At 37.7% G+C, this 19,545-nt stretch overlaps 4 protein-coding genes across 6 annotated transcripts; 2 read left to right on the plus strand and 2 right to left on the minus strand.

Moving 5' to 3' along the window:
* Positions 1 to 1,119: 1,119 nt before the first annotated feature.
* LOC111799604 (uncharacterized) lies at positions 1,120 to 4,806 on the plus strand. 2 transcript variants are annotated; one of them, XM_023683008.2, is made up of 4 exons: positions 1,120 to 1,326; positions 1,432 to 1,593; positions 1,717 to 1,803; positions 2,802 to 4,806. In XM_023683008.2, the coding sequence occupies exon 4, from the start codon at positions 2,843 to 2,845 to the stop codon at positions 4,520 to 4,522; it is 1,680 nt and encodes a 559-aa protein (XP_023538776.2). In that variant the 5' UTR covers positions 1,120 to 1,326; positions 1,432 to 1,593; positions 1,717 to 1,803; positions 2,802 to 2,842; the 3' UTR covers positions 4,523 to 4,806. The 2 variants fall into 2 exon arrangements, with proteins under 2 accessions (XP_023538776.2, XP_023538777.2); XM_023683009.2 differs by having other exon boundaries at positions 1,120 to 1,593; positions 2,807 to 4,806.
* Positions 4,807 to 5,469: 663 nt separating this feature from the next.
* On the plus strand, positions 5,470 to 8,764 carry LOC111799633 (peroxisomal membrane protein 11D). 2 transcript variants are annotated; one of them, XM_023683053.2, is made up of 8 exons: positions 5,470 to 5,602; positions 7,077 to 7,289; positions 7,435 to 7,509; positions 7,591 to 7,665; positions 7,749 to 7,829; positions 7,915 to 7,989; positions 8,096 to 8,269; positions 8,568 to 8,764. In XM_023683053.2, exons 2-8 carry the CDS (start codon positions 7,098 to 7,100, stop codon positions 8,601 to 8,603), a joined length of 708 nt encoding a protein of 235 aa, XP_023538821.1. In that variant the 5' UTR covers positions 5,470 to 5,602; positions 7,077 to 7,097; the 3' UTR covers positions 8,604 to 8,764. The 2 variants fall into 2 exon arrangements, with proteins under 2 accessions (XP_023538821.1, XP_023538822.1); XM_023683054.2 differs by having other exon boundaries at positions 5,491 to 5,634.
* An 841-nt stretch (positions 8,765 to 9,605) lies between these two features.
* On the minus strand, positions 9,606 to 13,976 carry LOC111800347 (F-box protein At4g00755). The gene is made up of 6 exons (XM_023683993.2): positions 13,815 to 13,976; positions 13,113 to 13,248; positions 12,155 to 12,574; positions 11,872 to 12,044; positions 11,369 to 11,487; positions 9,606 to 10,082 (listed from the first exon to the last, which is right to left on the minus strand). The coding sequence occupies exons 2-6, from the start codon at positions 13,237 to 13,239 to the stop codon at positions 9,794 to 9,796; spliced, it is 1,128 nt and encodes a 375-aa protein (XP_023539761.2). The 5' UTR covers positions 13,240 to 13,248; positions 13,815 to 13,976; the 3' UTR covers positions 9,606 to 9,793.
* Positions 13,977 to 15,648: 1,672 nt separating this feature from the next.
* Positions 15,649 to 19,330, minus strand: LOC111800348 (F-box protein PP2-A13). The gene is made up of 4 exons (XM_023683994.2): positions 19,012 to 19,330; positions 18,610 to 18,907; positions 18,402 to 18,520; positions 15,649 to 16,557 (listed from the first exon to the last, which is right to left on the minus strand). The coding sequence occupies exons 1-4, from the start codon at positions 19,071 to 19,073 to the stop codon at positions 16,131 to 16,133; spliced, it is 906 nt and encodes a 301-aa protein (XP_023539762.2). The 5' UTR covers positions 19,074 to 19,330; the 3' UTR covers positions 15,649 to 16,130.
* Positions 19,331 to 19,545: the final 215 nt, after the last annotated feature.

Here is a 19,545-nt window from a genome sequence, read left to right on the forward strand (position 1 = left end):
AGTCAATGTTAAACATGATGAAGTCGTGATCATAATTTAATTCTCACATGCTCCTTATTATAAGGATGATAAAGGAAATATTCATTTATATTTTTATGCGATTAAAAATTAATTATTTTTTTTTATTTAACACCAAAAAAATATTAATAATGAGTACAACACATGCTTTGAATTATAGATTCAACCTAATCCCATTAAATAAATATATATTTTTTTTTTCTAAAATTAGTGTTTATGAATATTTAAAAAAATTAAAATTTTAATATTTATGTCAACGTCTACATTCTAATAATTGAAGTTAAGTTAGAAATTTTGGTAATTAATTTCATTAAATAAACAAATCATCTCTAAATATGAACACGAGGCTTAGTTAAGTAGAACTAGGTTGCGTTGTTGGATGCTTCGGTTGAAAAACAATCAGTGGAGCCATGCTGGAACGACTGAATCTGTGAGACATTGATTGGGGAGGTAGGAGAACGAAACACCATTTATAAGGGTGTGGAAACCTTTCTCTATTAGATGTGTTTTAAAGCCTAGAGACCCTGAATGGGGTGGATTGTGAGATCCCACAAGCCTTGAGGGGAAGCCCGAAAGGGAAATTATGCGTTTTAAAGCCTTGAGCCCTTGAACGGGGTGGATTGTGAGATCCTACAAGCCTTGAGGGGAAACCCAAAAAGAAAATTTTCATAGTAAACGCGTTTTAAAGCCTTGAGCCTTTGAAGGGGGTGGAATGTGAGATCCCACAAGCCTTGAGGGAAAGCCCGAAAGGGAAATTTTCCTAGCTGACACGTTTTAAAACCTTGAGCCCCTGAAAGGGTGGATTGTGAGATCCCACGAGCACTAAGGGGAAACCCGAAACATAAAGTCCAAAGAGAACAACAATATCTGATAGCGGTGAATCTGAGGTATAATTATAATATCTGATAGTGGTTGATCCCACCTATATTTCTCGGACGTTCCATCTTACTTATATTTCTCATTCTTAACATGGTATCACAGCATTATTTCATAACATTTTTTTTATTCGGAAAGAATTTTAGATTTAATATTCTAAATATCCCAAAAACTAAACGGTTATATTGAAGTTCAAACATCCATGTTGCCTCTCGTTCCCAACAATCTCATAGTAAATTAATTGTTTGAGTCAGAATCTGAGGCGAAGCGACAGTGGGGCTAACAATTTCCTCCTACCAGAGAGAGAAATTGGTATGAGATTTCAAGAAATTTGATTTTTGAATGCGATCGTCCTTGTCGGTGTCTATTACTGTTCAAAAAAGCTCTGATTCTTCTTCAATCCTTTTCAAATTTCGGCTTCTCGATCCTCTGGTACTGTGTCCTTTCACTCTTTTCCTGTTCATTAGCTTCGTCGTCTTCCCGCGATGATTTTTCGAACGTTTTTCGCTTTTCCCCAAATTAACAGCCGTTTTGTAGCTTCTGGATTTTCTTGAATCTTCGAGTTTGTTCATTGGATCGATTCCCGTTCTTAATTCGAGCAATGGTTCTTCAAGATCAGACGCTTTCCTTGAATCGCTGCTGTTGAAAAAGCGTTTGCAGATCAAGCTTTACTTGGTTTACTGTTCTTGATTTATGAAGGTTTGCTGCGGAAATTTCGCTTTTGCTTGCTTTTTACTTGTTTGATCTTTCAGGATTTGTTTGTTGTTGTGGTTGAGTGTTTATCTGGGGATTGATTGATGGGGTTCGATGTGTTCTTTACAGGTTGAGGAGTAGCAATTGCATATGGTGGCTATTATGTTCATCATGCTGGAAGTATTCAATTTCTAAAGGAAATCATATCAGTTGAAGGTATTCTATTACTGGCTGGACCCATCTGAAATAACTAATTTATTTATATCATGAACAGCCCAAGATTCCTACTATTGTTCTTCATTATTGAAAGGAAAAAGTTCATACACTGTCTTATCTTCGAAGTGAAGTTTCTCTTTCAATCCATAATCAGCTAGTTTCCTTATGATATCAAATGGTAAAAGAAAAATGGGAATACAGCTCAGGTAGACTCCCAACTCATCTCGCCCAAGCCTACCGCTAGTACACTCCTAGTAGATATTTTTCTCTTTGGGCTTTCTCCTTCGGGTTTTCCCTCAAGGTTTTTAAAACGCGTCTGCTAGGAAGAGGTTTCCACACCCTTACAAAGGGTGTTTCGTTCTCCTCCCCAATTGATGTGGGATCTCATAATCCACCCCTTCGGGGCTCAGCATTGTTGCTTGCACTCATTCCTTTCTCCAATCAATGTGAGACCCCTAATCCACCCCCTTTGGGGCCTAGCGTCCTTACTGGCACACCGCCTTTTGTCCACCCCCTTCGAGGCTCAACCTCCTCACCGACACATCGCTCGGTGTCTGGCTCTAATACCATTTGTAACGGTCCAAGTTCACTGCAGGTAGATATTGTCCTCTTTGAGCTTTCCCTTTTGGGTTTCCCTTCAAGGTTTTTAAAACGCATTTGTTAGGGAGAGGTTTCCACACTCTTATAAAGAATGTTTCGTTCTCCTCTCCAACCGACGTGGGATCTCACAAAAAAATACTTTTGCATTTAATTGATTGAGAGAAGATAACTCATATGGCAGCTATACTGTACTCTAGTTTTCTGTTGTTTGGTTGTCTGTTCATTGTTTTCAGCAGAAAATATGTGTCGGTTTGGCTTTTCTTTAAAGCTCAAATACAATTTGTGTCTATATTGCAACCTCTCCAATGTCCTTCGATGTGAATAACGTTGTATTTTGCCTGTTTGTCACTTGGATCATGTCTTGAACTTTGCTGTTTTGTCTGAATTTGTTCTGATAGTTTAGCTCTGTACTGCTCAATTCATTTCCATTTGGAGAATCATGGTGGAGGTTAGTGTAAAGGGACGTCGGGGAGAATGTCGGTTGGCTGAAGATTGGTTGTTACATGCCCAAGAGCTGGTCCCGGTAGCTCTACGTAAGGCTATGGAGGTCGAAGTGTTTCTCGGTAGGTGGAAGATGATTATTTCCAAGATGGAGGGAATCCCGTCTCGTATATCGGATTTGTCTAGCCACCCCTTTTTCGCCAAGAATGCTCTCTGTAAAGAGCAATTGCAGGCTATCTCGAAAACGTTGGAAGAAGCAATTGAATTGGCGGAGATCTGTTTGCAGGAAAAGTATGAGGGGAAGCTTAGAATGCAGAATGATCTCGACTCGTTATCCGGGAAGTTGGATTTGAATTTGCGAGACTGTGGCCATTTGATCAAGATCGGTGTGCTGGGTGAGCCCGCTTTGCCTTTATCCGTAACTGGTACTTCAACTGAACCCGAGTCGATTGACCATAGAAATGTGAGGGAATTGCTTGCCCGGTTACAAATTGGGCACTTGGAAGCCAAGCACAGAGCTCTCGACAGCCTCGTCGAGGTCATGAAAGAGGATGAAAAGACTGTCCTCGGCGTCTTGGGACGTAATAACGGTTCTGCTCTAATCCAGTTGCTTTCTGCAACATCGCCCTGCATTCGTGAGAAAGCAGCAATGGCGATTTGCTCGATTGTGGAATCGCGGAGTTGCGAAAATTGGCTGATTTCAGAGGGTGTTCTACCACCTTTCATACGACTTGTCGAGTCTGGAAGCACTCTTTGTAAAGAAAAGGCTGCAATTTCCCTCCAAAGACTATCAACATCTGTAGAAACTGCACGCGAAATCGTTGGCCATGGAGGAGCTCAGCCACTGATCGATATCTGCCGAACCAGCAACCCCGTGTTGCAGTCGGCAGCAACGTGCACTTTGAAGAACATGTCAGCTATTCCCGAGGTTAGGCAATCTCTAGCCGACGAAGGAATCATTCCAGTAATGATCGATCTCCTCGGTAGCGGAATTCTCTCAGAGTCGAAGGAACAGGCAGCCGAATGCTTGCAAAACCTCACTACAGGCAGTGAAAAGCTACGAATGTCTGTGATTTCAGAAGGTGGCATACAAAGCCTATTAGTTTACATCAACCACACACGAACCCAAGAATCCGCCATAGGGACACTGAGAAATCTCCTCAGCATGGTTCCGACCGAGATTCTAACATCTCTCGGCGTTCTTCCATGTCTACTTCGTGTCCTTAAAGCAGGATCATTAGGTGCTCAGCAGGCAGCAGCATCAGCAATCTGCGTGGTTAGCAGCTCACCAGAGATGAAAAAGACACTCGGGGAAGCGGGGTTCATTCCTCCACTAATCAAGATGCTCGAGGCGAAGTCGAACAGCGTCCGAGAAGTGGCAGCACAAGCCATCGCGAGCTTGATGGTACTGTCCCAAAACAGCAATGAAGTGAAGAAAGAAGAGAATAGTGTCCCAAATCTTGTGATGCTGCTGGACTCAAATCCACAGAACACAGCAAAGAAATATGCTGTCGCCTGCCTTGTAAATCTTGCTCTGAGTAAGAAATGCAAGAAGCTGATGATATCACATGGAGCAATTGGGTATCTCAAGAAACTTGTAGAAATGGAGGTTCCTGGTGCTAAGAAGCTATTAGACAGATTGGAAAGAGGGAATTTGAGTATTTTCAGCTGGAAATAAACCAAAAACCGAGTCGTTCGTCGTTCCATCCATCGTAGGCTCGTCATTTTTGTTGGATCTCACTGTTCAAATCGTCGCGGATTGTATATATTCGAGTACGAACGACGAGACCAAACTCGATTCCTTGTTCGTGAGGATATGAGCGGAGAATTTGCATCAAGAACCCTCCGTGTCTCTCCGTTTTTGCTCTGCAATATCCGGAATTCTTCTAAATTACAAGTTCAATCCTTAGAAGTGTTTATTAAGTACGTGAATTTAAAATAAAAGTTTAATAAGTCTCTAAACTTTTGATTTTGGGTCACGGGTCACCGAGCTCTTAATTTTGGGTCTTTAACATATTTAAACTTTTAAATAAGTCATTACACTAATTAAAATCAATTTGTTAAATTGAGGCGTTCGATTAATTAAATTCATATTTAAATTTTTAAATAGACCCTTAAACTATTTAAAATTGTTAATTTTAGTAGCTCGATTGATTAAGAATCAAGGTTAAGAATTGAAATTATATCGGAATTTCAATTTTTTCAATTTTAGGGGAATAAATATTTTTGTAAATAAGAAATTGAATTAATAAATAAGTGATTTTTTATTGATATTTATATTTATAATTAAGTTGATAAATAAATAAATTTTATATTTTATGAATTTTTTTACAAAAGATATTGGATTCATGGGCTTTTAAATATCACACAAATTATTTAAATTTCTCATCCCATCTTAAAAAAAAAAAACAATAAAATAAATTTAAATTTACGTGGCATGTTATAAAAATATATTTTTTTCGCTCGCAAACGGACGGTCATGATCGGGCGCGGAAAGATTGGGGGCATCATCAACGGCTAGAAACAGAAGTCAGAATAATTCCACCATGAGGTCGTGACACGTAAGCAAGCGTCTGGCTGACGTGGCCTTGCGATATTTTTGTTGGTTAGTCTCGGAAGGAAGAGGACCAAACACTCCCTTATCGTTCCTCTTCTGTTTATCATCTTTCGTTAGCGGGAAATTGCGATACGGAAGCTACTGATACTGAGAGGCTCAGCGACACGGAGCAGAGAAAACGAAGCAGAATCACTAGATATTGTAATTTTTCTTGAACGAATCCTTCGTTTTTGGTAATGTTATGTGATTTAGAATCCCGTTTCTGTGATTATTTGTACAGATATTCAGAGACCTAGATAGGTTTCTTTGTGAATTTAATCATGGTGATTTGTTTGTTTTCCTTCATGTTCTTGGTGGATATTTTGAGGCAATTCTCATCGATTCTTTGGATTTTGTGGTTTCGTTGTTCTTCTTGTTCTAGCCAATACTCATTCAGATTATTGTAGAATGGTTAGATTTCTGTGTTTCTTGTGAGTTTTCTTTCACATGATTTGTTTCTGGTTAAGAAGGAAAGGAGAGGCTTAAAGAACCATAAGTAATCCTCACTGTGCACGAGCTTCTATGAAGTGGAATGGGCTGATGTGATGCTCCATCCTGTTGTTGTTTCTTTCGTTTTTCCTTTTTATGTTCTTTCTCTTAGAAAGTTGTTTGATGAGATGGCTGGAATGAATCTGGTAGTTGTAGCTTATCCGAGACCAAATTGAACACCTCTAATACTGTTCGGATCTTACTTCGAGACATACTTTATGAACTAGCTTAAGCACTTTGTTAGATGTTAAAAAGTCTATGGAGTGCTATTGTGAGATCTCACCTCGATTGGAGAGGGGAACGAGTGCTAGTGAGGATGTTGGGCCCTGATGGGGGTGGATTGTGAGATCCCACATCGGTTGGAGAGGAGAACGGGGAACGAAGCATTCCTTATATGGGTGTGGAAACCTCTCCCTAACAAACGTGTTTTAAAAGCCTTGAGGGGAAGCCTGAAATGGAAAGCCTGAAGAAGACAATATCTCGAAGGGAGGTGGATTGTGAGATCTCATATCGGTTGGAGAGGTGAACGGGGAACGAAGCATTCCTTATAAGGGTGTGGAAACCTCCCCCTAACAGAAGCGTTTTAAAAATCTTGAAAAGAAGCCCGAAAGGGAAAGCCCAAAACGGATAATATCTCGAAGGGGGGTGGATTGTGAGATCCCACATCAGTTGGAGAGAGGAACGGAGAGTGAAGCATTCTTTATAAGCGTGTGAAAACCTCTCTCTAGCAGACGCGTTTTAAAAACTTTGAGGAGAAGTTTAAAGAGGAGAATATATGCTAGCGGTGGGCTTGGGCTGTTACAGCTAACTAAAAGAACTTGAACATAGAGACATGACCACTAACTAATGTAGGATAGGCATGATCAATCCTCCCAAAAACTACAATAATTAGTAGAATTGCAATCCAATCCTAAGCATCACTCTGAGACGAGCTCGATGTTGTACTTTCCTAGCTTGCCTTATTGGGACAAAAACAAAGAGCTTAAAGGGAACGAGTTCAATCCATAGTGGCCATCTACCTAGAATTTAATATTCTACGTGTTTCTTGTGAACCAAATGTAATAGAATCAAACAAGATATGCATAGCTTGCGTTAAGCTTTCTCTTTCTTAAATAGCCACCTGAAATCTGTATGTTATCCTTTGAAGGTGCATGCATAAGTTTTAGAGATGAGCACATTGGATGTAACCAGAGCAGAACTTGCCCTTGTTGTTCTGTATCTCAATAAGGCTGAAGCCAGAGACAAGATCTGCAGAGCTATACAATATGGCTCTAAATTCTTGAGCAATGGAGAACCTGGAACAGCACAGAATGTGGATAAATCCACTTCCTTAGCTCGCAAAGTCTTTCGTCTTTTCAAGGTTTGCTTTTCGACACGTTTATACTACCGAAGAATTTGGCTTGTTGTGTTGCTGTTCTAGCTTCTTTTGCATATTTTGCAGCATACCCTTTTGGTTAATCCTTGTCTAAATTATTCTCTGTTTGAATGTTGTTGTTCATCTGTAGTTTGTCAATGATTTGCATGGATTAATCAGCCCTCCTGCCCAAGGAACACCTCTTCCCCTTGTTCTTTTAGGGAAGGTATGATTTTATAAACTTCTAGAATTTACTTACTTGTATCATTCTAATTCAAATCCCGTCCTAACTCGATGGTTCATACAGTGCAAAAACGCTTTGTTGTCAACGTTTCTATTTCTCGATCAAATTGTTTGGCTCAGCAGGACAGGCATCTATAAGGTATCACTCAAATTCCAGCTAAATGTCTGCCATTCGTATCGACTTTATGGCTATTATCAGCATTGACACGTATTTTTCGATAGAACAAAGAACGTGCCGAGCTGATCGGTAGGATATCACTGTTCTGTTGGATGGGTTCATCAATATTTTCCACATTGGTTGAGGTCAGTGTTTCCCAATCTTACCTGCATTGAATTATGTCTTTCACTTGATGCAACTGATATCCTTTATCTTTCCTTGGTGTATTAGCTTGGAGAGCTTGGGAGGCTTTCCTCAGCTAGGAAAAAGCTGGAGAAGGATCTTAAGAACAAGAACAAGTATGAAGTATGTTATCTTATCCCTCTCAACAATGAACTAAACATTCTACTGTTTCCCTCTTGGACACCCTCTTTATTGTACTGTTTTTTTTGGGTGTATTGAATTGATCTAGGATGAGAAATACCAAGTGAAGGTTCGGCAATCGAACGAGCGATCCCTTGCTCTTATTAAAGCCGCCATGGATATCGTTGTTGCAATCGGGCTGCTTCAGTTAGCTCCTAAGAAAGTAACACCTCGTGTCACGGGAGCATTCGGATTCGTCACCTCTCTGATATCGTGTTATCAGGTACTCACTGATTCTTCATCAGTATCCCTTTTTCAGCATGATATCATAACTTAAATGCATCCATAGGGCAAAAATATGGAAGAATCTCTGAACATTGATGCTCATAAATGTCACTAAAGAGCGTTTTTGTTAAAAAAAAAAAAGAAGAAGAATTTGACAAAGTTATCGATATAGACTAAAAGGGATTTGTTTGTAAAGCTCAAAGCTCGAGGTTAGAATGAAATATTCGAAAGTTTATGGATTAAAATGGAATGAACGAATACGTTTAGTTATTAAAGTTTGTGTTTCTGGGATGCAGTTGCTTCCATCAGCACCAAAGTCCAAGGCCTCCTGAAGACAGACACTCCTTGCTACTCAAGAGTATGAATGCTATATTCATATTAATAGCTACTTGAATGTGAAAAAAAAATACATATTTCCTGTGTAACCCTTACTGCATTCACTGACTTCAGGGTGAAATCAAAATTTTATATATTCATCGTGAACTTCTGGAAATTGCTTGTGTGTATTATCATATAGTATCTCTTGCAGATGAACTGATATTCTTCCTGAGATTAAATTATAATGATGGGAGTGAATTTTAGGACTTATTATAACAGCTCAAGCCTACCGCTATCAGATAGTCTTCTTTGGACTGTTACAAATGGTATCAGAGTCATGTCATCGGTCGGTGTGAGGCACTGGTCGGAGTAGGGCTAGACTCTCTCCATAATAAACGTGTTTTAAAACCGTGAGGCTGATGACGATACGTAATAGGTCAAAGTGGACAATATTTGTTAGCGGTGTGATTGAGCTGTTACAAATTTAAGAATGTGGAAGCTAAAGTGGACAATATCTATTAGCGGTGGGCTTGGACTGTTACAAATTTAAGAGTGTGGAAACCTTGTTCTTAACATATGAGTTTTAGAAATCTTGAAAGAAAGTCCAAAAGGGATAACCCAAATAGAATAATATTTACTAGCGGCGGCGGATTTGGGTTGTTACAGTTGTATTCGATGTGACTACTTGTTTGGGTTGTTACAATTGTGTTTAGTGTGACCACTTGTTTGCGCTGTTACAGTGTTCAGTGTGACCACTTATTGGCATGAATTTACTTATTTTATCTCCGACTTTCAGTATCTTATTGATAGCTTCACTTGCATTGTCGGGTATAAGCGATTTTGTTGCATAATTGAGTTGTTTTTGAAGCAAAGTTTTATTAGACATGTTCTAAAATATAACCTATTTGACACAAAATTGAGCGGTCTAGTACTTATTCGATGCCGTTTAAAGTTCATTCACTAAATAAACACAATCCTTAAACAGCTACAAATGAATTCAGAATCCAAGAGAGAAATGAAAAATATTGTTGCACTATTATAGTGGTATTACTACTAACATTTTTTTAACTACATCCAACATGAAGCAATAAAAAAGCTGTTCTTTTCACATTCATCTACACGAGCCAGCAATCTTGTACAGATTATTTCATCACAATAAAAAAGGCTGTTCTTTTCACATTCATCTTCCTCTTCTTTTGTTCTTTTAGGCAACAAAATCTTCATCTGATTCATCTTCTTCCTCACCCCATGCATAATACTCTCCTTGGACTACATTTCCCCGAAGCATGTTCACAATCTGTCGCAATTCAACGACACGTCTCTCCAAATACGTGGGAAGGATCGTGCGTGGCTCATTCTCGAGCATAATCAATTGGTTACAAGTTGTCTTTGCCTGATAATTACATTTCAAAAGAAACTTCCCTGAGGGTTCGAGGATTTCGATGTCAAATGAAGGCGATAATGGCCGTCCGATAACTTTAACGTGAGAAACACTGCAGTGACAACATGAGTTTGTTGAGGCATTATTAGTCCAAGATGCAACAAACTTAATTCTATGTACATAAGTTCATGGATAACTCGAGCAAAAACTAGACGAAACTAAAGGTTTCCGACGACTTAGTGACTTCGAGCACATTCATCCAAGAATCCAGTCTATATATAGTTCAACAGTTCATCTTATTCGCATCGATCACCCAAAAAAGAGGTAGAAATTTATTCTTAGCTAGTACAAGTATTCAAATTATTCTCAGCTGGTAGAAACCACGAGTTTCGAGCCTATCTCACTGGTATAGTGGCTACGCAACACCAAAAATGGTGAATATCTGGAATGCTGTTATTCATGAGGGCTCGTACAGACGCGATAAATGGATTGACTCTATTTTCTGTAAAGAAGGAAAATTTACTAGTCGAGTTTGATTTAAGTTTTTAGCGATTTCAACTCCATTATAAAGGCGCTCTAGGGAAAGGTTGTTGGGATGTTCACACTTATTCTTGGAGTAGAAAAACTCTATTTTCCTCTTTGTCTTAGTGATGGACATCCTCGGCAGGCTCACGTCCATAGGAGTGGAAAAGGGTGTGATTGAAGACTTCAAGCTGGGCAAGAACTTGGTTCATCCGTCTCATACTGGCGACACGTTCTTCTTTTGTTTAGGATAAGAGTTCTTTTCTTAATCCAAATAGGTAAGAGTTCCATTTTTTGTATAAATTAGTGTCCTTTCAAGTTAGCATCATGGGTGGTGCCATTGGTGACCAGTTAGTCAGTTCCCTTCTACTTTCTAGGATTCCTCTTGGGTGTTAATCTTAAAAGGCAAGTTTTTCGAGTCCGGTCTTAGTAAAGTTTAAGAAACGGTCGTCTAGTTGGAAGAGAACTTTTTTCTCCAAAGAGGGGAGACTTACTCTTATCCGGGTAGTCTTAAGGTAGTTTGCTAGGGAGAGGAGAACGAAGCATTCTTTATAAGGGTGTGAAAACACAATCCACCCTCTCCAACCGATGTGGGATCTCACAATCCACTTCCTTTCGAGGTCCAGCGTCCTCGCTGACACTCATCATGAATGTCCCTTCTCCATAAAAGTTCGTCTAAATCCGTTTCAAGTAAAGGAGTACATTCAAAAGTATGTAATCCTTAACTTTAGATGTGATATCACATTTTCGTGTTCCACCCCGCCCCACCCCACACACACGCACGTAAAAAAAAATCTCAATCTTTTCAATGCGTACGTGCAGAGCGCTACAGAACACAGGCAGGCGAAAAATTTATATATATACTACTGAACATACCATATGTAAAACAAAGCATCTGTTTCTTGTCTTTGTACCCTGCCAAGCAGCTCAATTTGTAAAATGCCTCCTACGCAAAGAACAGGTTCAGGGAGTATGAACTTCTGCAAGTAATTCTCCTGTTCAGTAAGATGTCATTTCACTGGTTAGAGATAGAATCGTTCCAAATAATAACACGTGAGCGCGAAATATCCAAACAAAATACAAATTTATTACATAATATCTAAAGTTCATGGATTTTAACCATGTTCGAATCAAATAGAAGGTATCAAATTCTAGTGCCAGATAATGTGAAATAACTAAGTGGATAAGATCCAAGATCACGAACAGAGTTTCGGTATAAATTACTACTATCTGAAACAATAACCCCTAACTGATTGACCCAACTAAAATATAAAAAGAACGTCTCCAATAGAAGAATGACGGGCACTTTGAGCAAGGAAATGGACTTCGACAATAAGAGAACGCCGAGTGCATTAACAAAGCGTAGACTTCGATTATACCTGAGCCATTGGAAATTCTGGAGAAGTGTAGGTCCATATAAACGTATCGTTTCCAGATCCCCAGTGTGACTCCACAGTCAGATCGCTTCTAGGATTCATGACACGGTTTAAATGACCAAATCGGAAACGCACAGCTTTTGCTGAGTATATAGGTGAACCTGGCTGAAAAAATGCTGGCCAGGAAAATAGACTCAATCATCTAAGCAAACAATATAGAAGGTGAAAAAGCCTACTTGAAGTTCAATATTATAAGAAGAAGAAGAAGAAGTGTCGACAGAAATACCTTGGAAAGGTCGTATGTCAATTTCAGTTACGACGCATAAATTGGAGACTAATCTGTATATCAGTGTCTCGGGCACATCAGGTTTAAATTGTCCCTTACTCGACCAATACAAAGCTCTCCTCGCAACCACGTCTCTTGGTTCCAACGTGTTGTTGATGGTTTCCTCGGGTTCATTATCAGTGCTGGAAGCAATAAGTGCCTCTAAAATGCAACTTCTCATAAGAAACGATGTAGCCGCATGGGCAAAATAAGCATAAACTTTGTGATCCCTCGGCACGGATTTGGAATCTCTTGAACTACTACATGCTACTTCTATGCGTCCATTCGCTTCCGAGTCGTTCACTTCAACGATTGAAGCTACTCTAGACAAAGGAGGGAATGATCTAAGGCAGAGCTGCTTTGATAGACCATTTTCTATCACTGAAAAAGTGCAAGATGGTAAAATATAATGTCGGTCAATAGAACGAAAGTATAAGGTGTAACAGCCCAAGCCCATTGATAGCAGATGTTGCCCTCTTTGGGTTTTCCTTTCTGGGCTTCCCCTCAAGGTTTTAAAACGCGTTTTCTAGGGAGAGGTTTCCACACTCTTATATAAGGAATGCTTCATTCCCCTCTCCAACTTATGTGGGATCTCACAATCCACTACCCTTGGGGGCCCAGTGTGCCAGTGTCCTCGCTGGCACACTGCCCAATGTCTAGCTTTGATACCACTTGTAACAATCCAAGCTCCCGCTAGCAGATATTTCTCTTTGAGCTTTCCTTTCAGGGGTTCCCCTCAAGGTTTTAAAACACGTTTGCTAGGGGAGAGATTTCCACATCCTTATAAGAAATGTTTCGTTCCCCTCTCCAACCAATGTGGGATCTCACAATGGATCTCCCACTAATATCAAGAATACACTACATCCACATTTCAATCAAAAATGAAAGCTGAGACGGACTTTCTAACTCATGTACTCACCCAAATGTTGCCAACATCGTGAGACGGCACTCGCACGAACAATATCAGAAATATCATCCAAGCACATCAATATCTTTCTCGACATGTCGGGTTCAAGCAAATCCAAGAAATCCAAACGTTCTTCCATTTCTGGCAACTTACCATAAGAAAATCCAGCAGTTTAACAAATTTAGTCCCAAATTAGAAATTGAAAAACCTAACATATACTTGCTCAATACGCACTGATACAAATTCAAAACCCTGATCAACTCGTAAACCAAAACACTCAAACATAATTCCAATGAACAATCGCGAAACACAAAAACGAATATACAGAATCTCAATATAATGACGACAACACGCAATCATGGCACTGGATTTAATTTAACCTACGAAACAAAAAGGCTTCAATCGCAATGCAAAATCAAAATTTCCTAGCTAGAAATCATAAGCCCCATTCAACAATCATCAAACAAAAATCATTCAAAACCCCTAATTCACAGAGATTCAAACAACGAAACAACACCGCAGGGCGAAAAACCTAGGAAATCAAAGAGAAAAATCAGAAAAACGAGAGAATCACTCAAGAAAATCCGCAACGAAATCAGTAAACAGATACACATTCCATGAAATTAAAAGAAGAAGCTAATGAGTAGCGATACAAAAACAAACAAGCAACATTCAGAGATAGAAACAGAAAGTGAAACGATTAATAGTGCTTACTTCGATCGGAGACCAAAAGGGTCGCCAAAAAGAAAGCGTTGGAGAAGAAGAATCAGAGCGAAAGAGATTTGGTGGGAGGAAGATAAGCTTAAGAAATAGATGATCATGAAAAGGATGAGAGAAAGAGAGAGTAAAATTGGAAAGCAGTTCGAAGGACAGCGAAAGCAGGTTTTGTTTTGTAATTAAATGCTTAATCCTTTTACTTTTCCATCACCGACCCTACACGTATTCTTTTTTTTTTTTCTTTTTTTTTTTTAAATAAATTTTAACATTTTTTTTTTTTTTTTTTTTTTTTTTAAACATGGTCCCCATTCATATAAATTTATATATATTATCCTAAATTAATAAAAATATTTATTTCTTCTCAAAAATAAGAAAATAAAATTTTTTAAAATACTTTATTTTTAGTTTCGGTAGAAAAATATTAATATTTGGTTTTAAAAATATCCTTAAACGTTACAAAAAAAAATACATTTAAACTGTGAAAAGTATCATTGATGCCGTTAAACTTTTTTAAAATTTTTCTAAAAATTAAAAAAAAAAAAAAAAAACTCTTATGGTTAGATATGGTCGGAATTATTAGTACCATGTTTCAAAAATATACAATAACTTTGGAAAGTAGCATTAATACCTTTAAACTTTTTTAAATGAATTTAAAAATACTTTATTTTTAGCTGGGTAGGAAAAAGAATGTTTTTTTATTTAAAAAATATTTTTAAACTGTCAAGGATACATTTAAACTAGAGATATGGTTATGATTAGAATTATTAGTACCATGTTTCAGAAATACACAGTAACTTTTTGGAGTATTATTAATATTTTTAAATTTTTTTAAATTAAAAGTTTCAATAATATCTTTAAATTCACTGTTTTTAGTTTTTGAAGAAAAAAGATTGTTTTTTTTATTTAAAAAATTTTTTTAAACTGTCAAAGATACATTTAAATTAGAGATATGGTCGGAATTATTAGTACCATGTTTCACAGTAACTTTGGAAAGTAACATTAATACCTTTAAATTGTTTTAAAAAGTTTACCTTTAATATCCTTAAAATTGAAAAGGGAAATAATTTATGAAAGGTAGATAGATGGTTTTTGTTCGTATTGACGATAATTATTTTTTATTATTTTTTTTTATGAATATTAAAAATATTAATAATGCTTTTAAAAGTTTATGAGTATTTTTTAAACTTGATGTAAGAGTATTTTTTAAATTTTCAAAGATTTAAGGTATCTTTATGAGATATAGTACAAAATTTATGAGTATTTTTATTAATCTGACCTATATATTAATATATGGAGCTAAGATTTAGGTGATGTTTTTTTTTTTTTTTTTGGTTAAAGTTTCAAATATTTACTATACATTTGTTACTTTCAAAAGGAATCTCTAAATCGAATAAAAGTCTATAAGTTGAAAATATTGATGAACCAAATAGAATTTTTTAATAAAAGTCAAAAGATTCGTTACATCATACCTCATAACAAGAAGTCCGGTCAACCATTAGAAAATGAATAATGAAACACACGAACTTTCAAATTTGTTGACTTTTTGAACGAGCTTTGAAACCTAATTCCAATAGTTTCCAAGTTTCCAATACAGTTCACAATCTTACTAATCGTGGAGCGTGAATTTAGAAGTCTACACGCCCCGACTTCTAATAACCAGTACTTTGGTCGTTTCTCTCTAATACACATCAACCAGTCCGACGACCTCTTCAAATAATTTCTCGTGGAAGAGAATCTTCACTTCGTGTATATATATATATATATATATATATATATATATATATATATATATATATATATATATATATATATATATATATATATATATATATTCTCTTTTTGGCAAGGTTAAAAGTGTCATATTATTGATACAAAACTTTACATTGAGAGAACCAAAAATTAAAAAATTAAAAATTAAAAAAAAAAATCTATACACAAATAACAAAATATTCTCAAAGTCCCAATAATTGCACATTTTTCCCAGTTTCTTTTTTTTTTTTTTTTTTTTTTTTTTTTTTTTTTTTTTTTTTTTTTTGTGCACATTTCACTCCCTATTTGGTTCATTTGGAGGTTTCAAAAACATAAAATGACACCAAAACTTTCAGACAAAACATGTCTGAAAATTGAAAAAACCAAGCATTGCTCCGACAAGTGAGTGACCGACCTCCCGATTCACCGATCGACTCGAAGGAGGCTCGGAGTGCTGGTCTCGAGCCCCATCAGGCTTCCGAGCCATCCCGAGTTTGTCGAGTAAAGAAAGCCATTCTTTCAGATAAACCGTGTCGTCTAAAAGGCCGCAAGAGGTTCGATATTTTACCTGTTGTTTTTAGCTACAAAATCTTTAGGCTGTATGAGCACAGAGTCTAGGCAGAGCCCTCCTTTGGTGTGAGTGCAATCAATCTGAGTCAATGCGAATTTGAGCTTCATCATGTTGCTGCTGCTGCTGCCACTTTCAATGGTGAAATCTCCCACATGGTAGTTCACCCAGTTCCCAGGACTGCCCAAGAAGCACCGTGACTCGGTGTGCTGATTATCGGATGTCGTCAGCTGAAACCTCACTGGCTTTACGTCCCAGCCATGGACTTGATCCATTAGGCAGATCCGACGACCGAGTCTCTTCGATGGTTTGCCGAGATGAAGCCGGAAGAACACTGCATATCTTCCTTCTGGGAACTGGAACTTCAGCTCTCCCTTCACCTCGAACCACCATGTTTGTTGAAGATAAGCTATCGACTGAAATCTGGATTTACGAACAAGAAACAAGAAATATCACATCTAAAACGAAGACAGCCAGCAGATTGAACACACCCGAATCTAATACAAGAAAAGAAACACTCGTTATTGCTCTAATGTTGTTTCCAAACCGAACCGAATCAATGTTAGTTCATACAGATATTATACTGTCTGTTAGGTTGTTTTACAGCGCTATGTGATTGGGTAACTCGTAAAGGTTTTGAAATTACTGTGTGAATCTAAAGGTCGAGGTGACTTCGATCGTTTCCTCACCACAGCTACAATTGAAATCATTGTTCACAAGCCCAAGTTCGACAGTTCTTCGAAAGTCGAACTTCGAACTTCAATCGTTCTAAAAAAACAGGTCATTGTGAAAACACAATAAATAAAGAAAGCAATTCCAATGGCACGAGTGCCTCAAAGAAAGAACGCAAACCACAAATTCAGTCTCTAAACTTTCAAGTTCGTCTCAAGTATCTATGCTTATTCCCCAAATATCGTCATTGCTTCTTCTCCAAGAAAAGAAGTACACGACCCATCGTAAAGGTTTTGAAATTACTGTGTGAATCTAAAGGTCGAGGTTACTTCGATCGTTTCCTCACCACAGCTACACTTGAAATCATTGTTCCCAAGCCCAAGTTCGACAGTTCTTCGAAAGTCAAACTTCAAACTTCAATCGTTCGAAAAAAAAAAACAGGTCATTGTGAAAACACAATAAACAAAGAAAGCAATTCCAATGACACGAGTGCCTCAAAGAAAGAACGCAAACCACAAATTCAGTCTCTAAACTTTCAAGTTCGTCTCAAGTATCTATGCTTATTCCCCAAATATCGTCATTGCTTCTTCTCCAAGAAAAGAAGTACACGACCCATCGTAAAGGTTTTGAAATTACTGTGTGAATCTAAAGGTCGAGGTTACTTCGATCGTTTCCTCACCACAGCTACACTTGAAATCATTGTTCCCAAGCCCAAGTTCGACAGTTCTTCGAAAGTCAAACTTCAAACTTCAATCGTTCGAAAAAAAAAAACAGGTCATTGTGAAAACACAATAAACAAAGAAAGCAATTCCAATGACACGAGTGCCTCAAAGAAAGAACGCAAACCACAAATTCAGTCTCTAAACTTTCAAGTTCGTCTCAAGTATCTATGCTTATTCCCCAAATATCATCATTGCTTCTTCTCCGAGAAAAGAAGTACACGACCCATCCATAAGAAGTGATCCCATTTTATTCATCGGGTCCGGATATTCTAGATCACAAGCACAACTTCTTCAAAAGTTGAACTTCGAACTTCAATCGTTCTAAAAAACAAGTCATTGTGAAAACACAATAAACAAAGAAACCAATTCCAATGGCACAAGTGCATCAAAGAAAGAACGTAAACGACAAATTCAGTCTCTAAACTTTCAAGTTTGTCTCTAAAAGTATCTATGGTTATTCCCCAAATATCGTCATTGCTTCTTCTCCAAGAAAAGAAGTTCACGACCCATCCATAAGAAGTGATCCCATTTTTTTCATCGGGTTCAAATATACTAGATCACATACAGTCAAAATGGGAGCAAGGTGTTACAATTAAACCAGAAACAGAGACTCGACATCTATGTTCTATTCCACTAGAGACAATATTTTCGAGGTTGGCACGAGCCCAAGAGTTCATAGGCTAAACTTCGTAATCTAACCAAGAACGATTTCGAAGCTCAGTTCCTAACCAAGAATGATTCAAACAACTCTTTTACTCTCAAAATCATCAAATAAAAGCTAACCAAAATCATCAAATCCCAATGATAAACAGAGTAAATTGATAAACAACAATGCAAAATCAAAGTTCTTCAGAAGTTCTTAAATCATCTCACCTAGATTCATCAGTTGAGATATGATTCCAATATCTCCGATCACCAATTCCAGTAATCGTCAATGCCTTCCAAGAAATCGCCATTGATAAGCCTCCAGTTCTCTTGTCGAGCCAAAACTCCTTCACCAATTCAAAACCCTAAATCAATCGACAGTTCATAATCCAAAATTCAACGATTCTAAATAGAGAAAAAGAACAGAGAGACGAACCTTCGAGACGCCATTTAAGGGATTTCGTTTACAAAGCCTAGAATAAACATCTTTCTTCCTCAAACTCATCATAGCTTTATCTTTCTCCTCGAACTCCAGGGCTTTGTCGATCAGAAACTGATAATTAGACGGCAACTTCGATTCCCATACGAAATCCGCCGAAGCAGCGTCGCGGAAAAGTCGGTTCACTCCGGCTAATTTGCAAATCTCCGGCGGGTCCATATGCATCAGAACCAGAGCCACGCAATTTTCCGGCATATCTTCGAGTCCAGACATGAATAGCGGACAATTTCTTCCACTGCAATCCGATAAATTAGCACCCATCCAATTAAACCCTGGATTTTGAAAGAAGAATCCACAGCACCTAGAACTTCAATTCGACTTTAGAACTTAAATTTAAACCTGAATCTGAAGATCTTCACCACGAGATTCAAGGGGAGGAACAAAACCAAACCCAAACTCATTTATTTCAAATACCTAATCAAAATCGAACAATCTCGAACATCCAAATCGATTTTTCAAGGTAATCACCACTTCAAAACCCCTGAAAACTACATTAGCCAAGAATTCAGAGAAAGAAATATCCAAAGAGGACGAGAATTCAAGAACTCCCTGATAACTAATAAATCATTTTAGAGAGAAAGAGACAGAGAGAAATCAAAATTTTCGTTCTCTCTCTCTAAAATCTGAATTTATTTATCTTCTTGTTCGAGCCGACTGACATGGATGGAGGTAGCAAGGTCACATCCAGTACAGTGCGATTCATTTTGCAAGAACACGAAGAAAGAGAAACTGATTCTGTTACGTACTGATTATTGAACGGCCGTGTAATACACTCGCGCAAATTGTTGAATAATTAAGAGAGCGTGTTGTACACGCGCTAGTTTTAGCGCGTTTTCAGTTCATTGCTTTTTTTTTTTTTCCTTTTTTTTAATT

The sequence above is a fragment of the Cucurbita pepo genome, chromosome 8, assembly GCF_057944985.1.
Source record: "Cucurbita pepo subsp. pepo isolate OVF chromosome 8, ASM5794498v1, whole genome shotgun sequence".
Lineage (NCBI taxonomy): Eukaryota > Viridiplantae > Streptophyta > Magnoliopsida > Cucurbitales > Cucurbitaceae > Cucurbita > Cucurbita pepo.

Bases quoted from the DNA above. Each gene is read 5' to 3' on its own strand.
- LOC111799604 (XM_023683009.2), top strand. From the start codon at position 2,843: ATGGTGGAGGTTAGTGTAAAGGGACGTCGGGGAGAATGTCGGTTGGCT.
- LOC111799633 (XM_023683053.2), top strand. From the start codon at position 7,098: ATGAGCACATTGGATGTAACCAGAGCAGAACTTGCCCTTGTTGTTCTG. The intron at 7,290-7,434 runs GTTTGCTTTTCG...GTTCATCTGTAG, and splicing joins AAGTCTTTCGTCTTTTCAAG to TTTGTCAATGATTTGCATGG. The intron at 7,666-7,748 runs GTATCACTCAAA...ATTTTTCGATAG, and splicing joins GCAGGACAGGCATCTATAAG to AACAAAGAACGTGCCGAGCT.
- LOC111800347 (XM_023683993.2), bottom strand. From the start codon at position 13,239: ATGGAAGAACGTTTGGATTTCTTGGATTTGCTTGAACCCGACATGTCG. The intron at 11,488-11,871 runs GTATAATCGAAG...CTTACTGAACAG, and splicing joins CAGAATTTCCAATGGCTCAG to GAGAATTACTTGCAGAAGTT. The intron at 10,083-11,368 runs GTATGTTCAGTA...TTGTCACTGCAG, and splicing joins GATGCTTTGTTTTACATATG to TGTTTCTCACGTTAAAGTTA.
- LOC111800348 (XM_023683994.2), bottom strand. From the start codon at position 19,073: ATGAGTTTGGGTTTGGTTTTGTTCCTCCCCTTGAATCTCGTGGTGAAG. The intron at 18,908-19,011 runs GTTTAAATTTAA...ATCGGATTGCAG, and splicing joins GTGAAGATCTTCAGATTCAG to TGGAAGAAATTGTCCGCTAT. The intron at 18,521-18,609 runs GTTCGTCTCTCT...GAATTGGTGAAG, and splicing joins CCTTAAATGGCGTCTCGAAG to GAGTTTTGGCTCGACAAGAG.